Raw genomic sequence first — 10459 nt, 5'->3', positions numbered from 1 at the left:
AATTGGTTATCACCAGTTTTATTTAACCGATAGTTTCAAACTGGGGAGTAAGGTTTATAAGAAAGGCTGGAGTACCTGAGGATCGGCTCACCTTGGAGCAATCGGATCTTGGGAAATAGAATTTAGCTTTTGACTACAAGCAGCCAGCACCAGACCAACCCAACCCCCTACAGCTGCCTGTAGTGCTGATGACATTAACATTTAGAGTCCATAGCTGAGTGGAAACAAGGACAGCAGTAGTCTGCACGGCACTTTCTAGCACTAGGAATGCCAGCCAGCAGGAAGCCTTCATTCAGCACAGTCCATGCCTTACTCCCCTGCGTCCTAGGTTCAAGGCACTGTGATGTCGTCAGCGTTGGGATCTTATAATCTAGTTCCTGTTTGCAACCAACCAGTGGCAATAATCTTCTCAGGTTTGTGTCGCATCAGGGGTATCATAGGAAGGTAGCCCACCTCTGGCTCTAAAATCTATGTTGAAAGAAAAGGAAAAAGAAAGAAAGCAAGCAAAAAATCATCTCTGTCCTCTGTCTCCACTGCGGGGCCTCCTCCTGATTTTAAGCTCTTTAACTGTTGCTTTGATGTTTCCAGGGAGAGAGAGAGAGAACCGCCACCGAGCCCACAGGAGCCACCGAGCCCACAGGAGCCGAACCAGCAGTCAAGCCAGCTGCTGTTGGCTTTAAACTCAATTTTATTAGATCATGCAACTGGGCAGCCACGCCCCCCACTGTTATGTCCTTTATACAGAGGAGGCTAAATACGAAGCTCTTCCAAGTCTCTACAGTTTCCTGGACAAAAGTTATCCTCATAGCTCTCGTGATGGGTGCATCTTCCGGGCCCCTCCACTGTGGACAAGTAGCTTTTACACAAAGCCACTCTATCATTCCAAGTTCCCTAAGCCTTTTAATCCCATCCTCAATATAATACCACTTCAGGGCGTCAGGCGTCTGCAGCTCTCTTGTAGTAGTAGGCCATCTCTGGACCCATGCTTCAGCCAACCAATCAAACAAACTCTTCACTCCATTATCTGCAACCGTGCGGGCTATGACATTAAACTCACTATCAAGGCTCAAAGGACCTAAACTGAGAAATTCAGTCTGATCCAGTATTGTGAGCCTCCCACCATTATCCCACACCCTTAAAATCCATTTCCTCGCATGCTCCTTTGCCTTTTGGCGATATGATTGAGCAAGTGATTTGAGTTCATGGTTAGTATGGCGGTGTTTCTGACTTATAAGGCCAGACAGAGACTTGGGTCTGGTGACAGGTTCAGAAGTAACTAAGGATGTTGAAGACTGGTTCTGAGGAGCATCTGCTTTGTCCTGCTGGGCGCGTTCTTTAGACAAGGCATAACCACTTTCCTCAGACAAGGATGGAGAGGCCAAGACAGTGGGGAGCAACGCTGCTTCCTCAGTCCCCTCAGAATCTATGTCCTCCCACACATCTCCATCCCAGGTTACCGGATCCCATTCTTTACCAATCAGTGCCCTCACCTTATCTGCAGACACTTTCCGGGCAGGCTGACACATGACCTGGGATTGCACATCAGCTAACCTCACAATGAGGGCTTCAGTCTGTTTTTCCCCAACTTCAATCCTGTGGCGGTAGGAGAGAAGAGTCTCCCCCAGGACACACTTAGAAGCCTTTAGATCATTTATGTGCATTCGGAGCTGGGAAATTTCATCTCTGAATTGGTCCCTTTCCTTTGTTACTTTATCCAGAAATGCCAGAAGCAGCTCGCCAACTGCGTCATAGTCCCTAATCTTGCAGAAATGTTCAAAAGTATCGTACACAGAGTCATTAACTTCCTTACCGCTCGAAAAGGATGAATCGGGGAGATCGGCCACATTTATCTTCTGCAGCAGCTCTCGCCATGGGTTAACAGTGTTCTCGTCATTATCCGGAGAGTCCTCGGCAAGTTCAGGTTTGAAGAGCCAGCTCGAGAAACCAGCAAGCGCACGTGGGAAATTCATCTTCAGACTTTTGTTTTCCCTAGAACTCGGCTGCTGCGTCCTACAAGCCTCGGATCCAAATTCCAGTTCGTCCCTGGCAAAAGCACTCTGGGGAGTTGCTAGTGTGGGGTCCGCGTGGAAAGTTAAAAGTTGCCGGAGTCTCTAGCCCCACCTATCCACTGCCATTAGAGACTTTACATCCGGAAATTGCGTAACCGAGTACCACTGACCAACCAGAGCCTGTCCTCAATTTGAATTGGTAGAATTAACATTAACAGTTAACCAATCAGCAATGAGGTCCCATTAGCCCCTCCTTTCCATAGTGAAACTGCCGCTTCCGGATGCGAAGAAACAAATATAAGGCGTCCTGGCACTGTCAATTGGCCGATCAGGACAGCGGCGGAGGCCCCGCCCCAGCCTTAGCCAATTAGGACAACCACTGGAGGTTCCGCCCCTGCTGGAGGCGGATTCCCGGGCTGCTGGGAATCTGGGCTTTCGGGTGGAGAGCGTTGGCGTCCTTTCATCCATGGCAGCCGCTGATCTCGGGACCACAGAGGCGTGCCTTCGTCCCGCTAGACCGGTAGAGAAGGGGCAAGCGCCTAGACCCGGTGTGCACCCTGCCTGAGTGCGCGTGAGTGAGATGCTGGAGTCTTCTCTGCTCGCCCCCTGCAGCCTGCACCGAAACCCAAGTCCCCAGGGGCTTGTAGGGTGGCCGGGCTGGGAAGGATAGGGGGGTCTGATTCGGCTGGAGGAGTCTGGGCTGGGGTTGTAAGAGAAGTGGGGAGTGCTTCTTTATATTGCAGATATCTCTTCCAGAAGCAAAAGAAAGTGTCCCTGGGGCTGGAGAGACTGCCCAGTGCTCTTAACCACTGAGTTCAATTCCCAGCAACCACTGATGGCTCACAACCATCAGTGATGGAATCCTACGCCTTCTTCTGGTGTGTCCGAACAAATAAATAAATCTTTGAGAGAGAGAGAGTCCCTGAGCATAATTTTTGAGGACCAAAGCTGGCCGGAGAAGTGGTGGGGTTTGTATCCCAGCATCCTACGAACCCTGTCAAGGCCATGCTTTCCTCCGTGCAGACCCTTCATAGGGAGTCATATGTCAACAAAGGTTTATTTGCCCCAGAGCACTGCCAACAGAACAGAGAAACGATTCCACCCAAGTGTGGCTGGGTAAACCAAGGAGTGGACGTATTGGGGTCATGACCCAAAGGCAGCTACATCACTGACAGTCCCACTGAGCACGGGTTCTGATCCACCCCCGCGCAGCTTTCAGGCAGCTCCATCTGAAAATCCTCTCCCCTGGACATAGTTTAAATCAACCTTGTGGAGGGAGCTCTAGGAATTTACAGCCTTCTGAAGAGATTCTCTCCTCTACCATGAGGGAGAAGTTTGAAAGTCAGGGGAAGTAGCCACTGCACAACAAGCAGGAACCTACATTTTGGTTCAACCCCTGCTTTTGACATTTAGTAGCTGTGTGACCTTGGGATATACATGCAAATTAAAGAAAGGAAGAAAGAAATAAACAAAAGCAAAGAAATGAATTGACCAGGAGAAGACTTGTGGCAGAGAAAAAGGCTTAATACTTCCAGTTCTGGGTTCAGTGCCAGCTCCAGATAGTGTGAGACCCCGACTTAGAGCGTTTCTCCCTGGACGTTCCCCAAGCTTGTTTTCCCTGATCTCTAAAAATGCAGCCAGAAAAAAGCTCTTTGTTCTCTATAGCCAGCAAAAAGCCTTTTTGTTTCTATACTTTACAACCAGAGATGCCTGCCTTCCTGTGCCAAGGACACGGAGATAAAAATTCAGAAAGAACTCACTCCCCACTCCTGCCTTGTAAATTTCACCAAGGACACCTGGAAGAGAACTCCTCCCAACTCCTCCCAATTCCTCAGCTAGCTGTTAAAAGCCCCCTACTGTCACCACTCAGGGTGGAACTCCCCTGCCCTGCACAATAGCACAAGTCTTTAAGCTTTAAATTAGCATGCTGCAGTGGTCTTTTCTATATGATAAAGGAATCAGATTAATATTAAAAACAAGTTCTTATATGTGTGTGGGTATAGGGCAAGCACATGCCATGACCCAGAGTCAGTTCTCTCTACTATGTAGGCCCTGGGAATTGAACTCAGATCGTCAAGCTTGGCAGTAAGCACCTTTATCTACTGAGACATCTCACAGGCCCCAGGAATTAGATTACATAGGGAAGGCCCAGTGGGAGTTGTCATCTCTTGGTAGGCAAGGAAGCAGAGAGGGTAATAAGTAAACAGGGTGAGGTTGCAGGGTGATGATCTTAATCTAGGCCTGTGTGGCAGGGTTCCTCCCTCATTTTTCTTGTCATTGCTGTTTTGACTTTAGGTGGAACCTAGGGTCAGCACCTCCTGTGGGTATACTGCAGCCCAGAGACAGTGACATTGCTGTGAGAAGCCCGCATGCCCAATATGGCAGAGACTAAAGACCCCGTTCAGCTTCGGCTGCTCAGCCTGGAGCTCCTGAAGCAGCTTTGGGCTGGGCACGAGGCCATGTGTCGGTCGGTGGTGAGAGCAGCATCAGGAGTAGGTGGCTACCTTGGTAGCCCAGGTGTCGAGGAAAGACAGTTTATGCTGTGATGCACCCATTTCATTGACGGTGCAAAACTGAGGCCTTGGGAGGAAGGGACTGGGCTGGGATACCCCAAAGCCACAGCAGGGTAAAGACCTACAGGTCCACAGCAGGCCAGAGTGCCTGGGCATTGGCTGGGCTGCTGCCTGGGTAACCTGACCTGTTTCTTACAGTCAAACCTGGATTGTAACAGCAACAACTTAGAGATGCCACTGTCCCAAGAGACTTCTTCCGGTTCCTCCGTGGCCCCCAGCTCACAGGACAAAAGACACATGTTGGACCCACTGGACAGTCGTCGAGGTGACACGTTTGATGTGGCCTGGTATGGCAAGATCAACTCCAGGATGGACTCTTTCCTACCTGCCACAGGCCAACACCAGGAGCCCCAGGAAGGACTACGGCCCCCCTCAGTACCCTTGCTAGCCACTCAGGGTCTGAAGGGGCCAATGTCTTTGGGAGGACCAAAAGGTCTGGGACCTGACAAGACACAGGTCCCAAGGTCCATCCTGTCACGACTAAGCAAGCCATCTAAGGTAACTTAAGTAGTTCCTGGAAATCATGGGGAGCCTCAGTTTCCCTGTCTGACAGATTGTCCCTAGAAAGTGTCCCTTTGGGGGGTGGGGGTGGCGTTGAGGCTTCTAGAAGATCCAGTGTGATGTTATCATTGCTATCAGTTCTTAGTCAGCACCTTGTGAAGAAGGAGGCAAGCCTTATGTACAGGTAGAGAGACAGGCCTGGAGCCCAGGTCTGTTCAAAGCCACACCTAAAGTGGGTCCAAACTGACCTTCTCGTTTCTGAGTTCCCCAGCTGAGGCTGGCACCGAGCTGGAGTCTTTAAGTCATGACAAGGCATGGTGTCGCTCTGTAATGGGACCTCTGGGCCAAACCTTCTGATCTAACCTTTGTCTACTTCTTCAGCCCAGAGTGACCTCCCAGGAGTCTGCAGTGCCTGAGAGCAGCTGGCACTCTAGGCCATACCTAGGCTATGATTGGATTGCAGGTGAGGAGTGGAGTTACAGGTGATGGGTGGGGGTTCAAGTGAGGGAGGGGTGGGGTTGGACTAATCTTAGCCTGGACCCAAGCGAAGGTGAATGGATGAGCTAGTGAATTGTGACTGCTGGCCTATAGTTGAGCATTTACAGAAGCCAGGTCCCCGAGCCACACTAACAGAAGCATCTCATCTCTTCTGTTCCTCTGGTTCCTCAGGGGCTCCTGTCGTCTTTCTAGCCTCTTCTGCTTCGTCTCTGAAAACTGAGTGTTAGGATGCATGCAGCAGAAATGATGCCATCTTAGCTTTTAATTTTAACCATTCGTATATGCGTGAGTTTGCCTGTATATATGTCTGTCCATCACGCACATACCTAGTGTCTGTGGAGGCCACAAGGGTGTGGGGGAGGCTAGAATTGGAGTTACAGGGGTGGGGTGGGTGTGGTGGGGGGAGGGGTTGTGAGCCATAGGGTGGGTGCTGGGAGCTGAGTCCCTGCAAAAGCAGCCAGTGTTCTTTTCTTGTTGGTTTGTATACATTGGGTCTCTCTGAATATTCCTGGCTGGCCTGGATCTCCATCCATACACCAGGCAGTCCTAGAACTCAGAGATCTACCTCCTGCCCCGCCTCCCGAGAGCTGGGATCAAAGGCATGTGCTATCACTCCAGCCCTACCTTAGTCTCTTCTTAGTAACTTTTTTTTTTTTTTTTTTTTTTTTTTTTTTAAGGGAATAACTTTTTTTTTTTTTTTTTTTTTTTTTTTGGTTTTTTGAGACAGGGTTTCTCTGTATAGCCCTGGCTGTCCTGGAACTCACTTTGTAGACCAGGCTGGCCTCGAACTCAGAAATCCACCTGCCTCTGCCTCCCGAGTGCTGGGATTAAAGCCCCCACACCTGGCTTCTTAGTAACTTTTGTTGAGTGTCCTGAAACTCCCTATGCAGAATAGCCTTCCTTGACAACACAGGGATCCCCAAGACTCTGCCTCCCAACTGCTAAGATTATAAGTGTTTTACCCCACTTAAAAAAAAATTTGCTCACCAAAACATATAGAATAAAATGGAATTTTGGCAGGATCAGTCCAACACCCATAACCAAGGTCCTGGTTTCCACCCATATCCTCACTGTAGCCCCTCTTCCTGTCTCTGTAAATGGCAGCCTCATGAACCTAGGAAGTCAAGCTGTGCCTTGGGCTCAGCCTTGACTTTGTCTTCCTTTTACATATTCCATATACCGATGGCTAGTACAGTCTCTAGAGCTTCCTTAGTACCTTTTTGGAATTTACAATTTCTCTTGCTGTCTCTGCTTTCTCTCACCTCTTCAGCCTCAAAGAGGAATCCTGTAAAAACGACTCTGACCTTGTCCCTGAATCCTCTCAGCCTCTGGGCTCCATTCCCTCTATCCTGACCCCTCACTGTGAGCTGGCCATGGTCTTAGCCTGACTGTTCCTCACATGCCAAGCTCCCGACTGTTCTGGGCTTTCACACCTTCACCTACTGGGGTATCCTTCCGATCTGTCCCTGTGGCTCCGTAGATTTCGTCTCTGGTCAACTTCTAGACCTCCCTTGTAATGTCCACTCTGTGACATGCAGCCACCTGTCTCTGGCCTCCAGCTTCCCTGAAGGTGTCTCTATTCAGTATTGTACCACAGAGTTCCTTGGTGACTAACTCCTCTTTCACCTCTTTAGAATGTGGCTTCCTCAGAAAGGAAGCCTTGTCTAGCCTCCCACTCTTTCTCCAGCTAATAAGTAAGCCAGGGTCCTGCATATAATCTCTGCACTGGGAAGTTGAGACCAAAGTGTCGAGTTGGAGGCCAGCCTGGGTTACATGGGAACTTGTCTGTAAAACAGAAGTAAGCATGGAGACGTGGGCCTTGAATCTCATCACTCCAGAGGCATATCCAGTTCAGTTACATACGTACTTTCTCTAAACAAACTAACTAAGAAGAGTGTGTGACCCCGGTTAAGGACTCTGGGAATCCAGTCTGTGGACTGCTGATTACAGCAAGACAGGCTGGTGCACAAACAGAGCTGGCACTAACAGAGGGTGTAGAGTCTGAGGGGCAAGGTGATTCAACTCACCCACTGCTGCTTTGCCCACCCCAGGGTCCCTGGACAATAGCTCTCCAGTCACTAGTGAGCCCGAGGCCTTCTTCTCTATGCTGCAGAGGTTTCGAGAAAACAACAAAGAGGATTGTGTTTGCAGCTCCCCTGAGTAAGCAGGGGTTCATGGGGCCTGTCCAGGGATTGGGGGAATCCGTCACTCATTCTGCTCTTCTCTCCCCAACCCCAGAGCTGTGTTCCCAGGCCTGCAAGAGAGCAGCGGTGTGGAAGAGGACCATGAGTGTGAGTGTCCACTTCCACCAGGTTGCGCTCTGAGCTGTGGACTCAGGAATGGCAGCCTGGTGTCTAAGCATTGTGGGATGCACCCTGGCTTAGGGCTTTGACGGCCTTTGGTTCTGTCCATTGAACCCACCTCTCTCCAGAAGCTGCCCCTGGGAGGACATTTCTCCCTGACCTTATATGTGGAACCAAGACTTTGGGAGGGAAGATGCTGGGAACAGAGAGGCTGGCTCCTCAGTGGACGGGCATGGCTTGTGAACTAGGGACAGCCCTGGGCTCTGGAAACAATACCCTAGCTTAGGGGGAGCTGTGGTATCTCATGGGCCTCACAGGTATGTACTGTTACCGTATCAACCGCCGGCTGTTTCCTGAGCCTGTGGATCCAGGCGCCCCTTGCCGTCTGTGTGGGATACCCCGGGATGAGAAGGGCCCCGAAACTCTGGCGGAGCCAGTGCAAGTCAGGTGAGTGTCAATAACGTTGGGGATTCCTGGGGGTCCCAATGGATGGGGTGCAGAGTGTGACCCTTGCTGATTTTGGTGCTGTGCCCTCTTACACAGGGTGAGCATCCCCCTATCCATCATGGACCCTCCACACCGGTATCAAATTCACAGAAGGAAAAGCTTTGATGCATCTGACACTCTAGCTTTGCCTCGGGTAAGCTCCCTGCCCTAAGAGGAAGAGCTTGCTCTAAGGATATTGAATGCTAGCAGGTTTTGGCTGGTGATGTCCTCAGTCCCTGGGCAGGTGTGGTACCTTTTCCCTACATGGTGCCTAAGGTGGGTATCTACATGAGACCCAGTCACTGAGCTCTTGGTTGCCACATGTGGAGCCCTTAGGAGGGCTGTTCTCCAGAGCCACAGCAGTCACTATCTTACCTCACCCACACACAGGACGCGGAGGCAGAGGGGAGATGGATCTGCATCCAGACCTTTAGTTTCCCTTGTGTGTCTCACATCCTAGTCAGGATGGGAGTCAAAGGGTGTCCTACCTAAACCTGGTGGAGGGCAAAGTAGCTGCAACCGGGAGAAGAGGAGAGGAGAAAGACCCTTCGGCTCCCCTACACAGTGGGAGTAAAGGGACCATTGTCAGTATTGGGGTCTCGTGGGTAGCTTAGTGAAGTCGTGCAACTTAGGGGTTCAAGGCCAAGTCCAACATGGAAAGGATTCCATTAATATCCCCATCTTCTCCTCCCTCTTGGGGAGGGTTGTGGTGGCCAGGTCAACACAGACTGAGTTTGGGGTGACCTAGGGTAAACCCGTGGGTAAACACAGCTTCCGCCCCAGGGAGGGGATCATGATGGCTCAAGGAGTTCTCTATAGTAGTGGATGACAGATGCCTTTAACATTGGCTTTCCACAGCACTGTCTGCTGGGCTGGGACATCCTCCCTCCAAAGTCAGAGAAAACGTCTGTCCCTAAGAGCCTGGACCTCTGGTCCTCCGTGTCCTATGGAGCAGGGCAGCGCCGGGATCTGTCAGCCACTAGCCCACCCTGTCAGGTAGGGTCTAGGGTGTGTCCCAACCTGGGGTGGGAAAGTGTCCAGGTGGGACAGATCCTATTGAGATGGGGAGCCCAGGCTCTGACAAAGGTGTCCCATGTAACTTTGACACTCCTTGACACCTGCTCCAGTCTAGCCAGGAAAGGAGCCTCCCTCCAAGTTGCAGGAGGAGGCGAGGCTATTATTGCATCTCACTTATCCCTGGGGAACCTCACAATCTTTTCCTATTCATCTGTTCCCTAGTAGCTCCCAACTACTCTCCTTCCAGGCCTTGCCAGCACAGGTCACACCACCTATCTGGTCAGAGCCTCAGGTTGCCCAGCTCTGTCCCTCCCACTAGAAGCCCAGAGGACAGACGACCCAGAAGACAACAGTATTCTACCAATGCCATCAGCCTCCCCTGAGGAGAAGCATCTGAGAACTGGAAGTGGAGAAGATGGAGGTGGCTCAGCTGTCTCTCCTCCATTGTCCCCTCTGTTTATTGAGATACTGAAAGTGGGGAATCGGGTGCAGAGGGGAGAGAGTGCTCTGAGTAGCATGCTAATAAAGCTCAGGGCCCTACACTTCCTGTCTCCATGTAAGCCTCTCTTTTCTGATGGTTCTCTTGAGGTCCTGGTGTCCTAAACTCATCGTCTCACTTTGCCTAACAGAGACATTGGGAATCTGGTGGTCACACTGGGAGTGTGGCTTTTTTGTGTATTCTCTACCATATGATCTCACAAAGGCCAGGCTGGCCTGGAAGTCACAATGTAGCCAAGGCTGTCCTTGAACTTCTGATCCTTCTGCATCTACCTCTTGAGTATGGAATATGGGCATGTGCCACTGGACCCTACTCAGGACAGTAGCTTTTACTGTAGCTCTCAGATCTAGATAGATGACTGTCTACCAGACCGATGGATCCCCAAAGCAGGCTAGAACCAAGGTCAGTGTCAAAGTATCTTAGGCCTGGGGAGATGGCTCAGTGGGTAAGGATCCTTGCTATGTACACACACGCCCACAGTGGTGGTGGCACACGCCTTTAATCCCATCACTTGGGAAGCAGAGGCAGGTGAATTTCTGAGTTTGAGAAACCCTGTCTCGAAAAACAAGAAGA

At 50.7% G+C, this 10459-nt stretch overlaps 2 protein-coding genes across 9 annotated transcripts; one reads left to right on the top strand and one right to left on the bottom strand.

The window, feature by feature from the left end:
- LOC110293485 (Friend virus susceptibility protein 1) lies at nucleotides 1–2085 on the bottom strand. The gene is made up of 2 exons (XM_021161311.2): nucleotides 1491–2085; nucleotides 1–468 (listed from the first exon to the last, which is right to left on the bottom strand). Exons 1-2 carry the CDS (start codon nucleotides 1968–1970, stop codon nucleotides 364–366), a joined length of 585 nt encoding a protein of 194 aa, XP_021016970.1. The 5' UTR covers nucleotides 1971–2085; the 3' UTR covers nucleotides 1–363.
- Nucleotides 2086–2308: 223 nt separating this feature from the next.
- Nucleotides 2309–9919, top strand: Miip (migration and invasion inhibitory protein). Of its 8 annotated transcripts, none has more exons than XM_021161313.2 (10): nucleotides 2309–2557; nucleotides 4305–4501; nucleotides 4721–5080; nucleotides 5465–5546; nucleotides 7633–7741; nucleotides 7820–7872; nucleotides 8202–8331; nucleotides 8428–8524; nucleotides 9229–9366; nucleotides 9707–9919. In XM_021161313.2, exons 2-10 carry the CDS (start codon nucleotides 4379–4381, stop codon nucleotides 9782–9784), a joined length of 1170 nt encoding a protein of 389 aa, XP_021016972.1. In that variant the 5' UTR covers nucleotides 2309–2557; nucleotides 4305–4378; the 3' UTR covers nucleotides 9785–9919. The 8 variants fall into 8 exon arrangements, with proteins under 8 accessions (XP_021016972.1, XP_021016974.1, XP_021016971.1 ...); XM_021161315.2 differs by having other exon boundaries at nucleotides 2309–2580; nucleotides 4305–4483; XM_021161312.2 differs by having other exon boundaries at nucleotides 2309–2580.
- The last annotated feature ends 540 nt before the right edge of the window (nucleotides 9920–10459 follow it).

The sequence above is a fragment of the Mus caroli genome, chromosome 4, assembly GCF_900094665.2.
Source record: "Mus caroli chromosome 4, CAROLI_EIJ_v1.1, whole genome shotgun sequence".
Lineage (NCBI taxonomy): Eukaryota > Metazoa > Chordata > Mammalia > Rodentia > Muridae > Mus > Mus caroli.
This window is presented reverse-complemented; position numbering and strand designations above follow the sequence as displayed.

Bases quoted from the DNA above. Each gene is read 5' to 3' on its own strand.
- LOC110293485 (XM_021161311.2), bottom strand. From the start codon at position 1,970: ATGAATTTCCCACGTGCGCTTGCTGGTTTCTCGAGCTGGCTCTTCAAA. The intron at 469-1,490 runs GTGAGGGCACTG...CTTTCAACATAG, and splicing joins GGAAAGTGTCTGCAGATAAG to ATTTTAGAGCCAGAGGTGGG.
- Miip (XM_021161313.2), top strand. From the start codon at position 4,379: ATGCCCAATATGGCAGAGACTAAAGACCCCGTTCAGCTTCGGCTGCTC. The intron at 4,502-4,720 runs GTAGGTGGCTAC...TGTTTCTTACAG, and splicing joins TGGTGAGAGCAGCATCAGGA to TCAAACCTGGATTGTAACAG. The intron at 7,873-8,201 runs GTGAGTGTCCAC...TGGGCCTCACAG, and splicing joins TGTGGAAGAGGACCATGAGT to GTATGTACTGTTACCGTATC.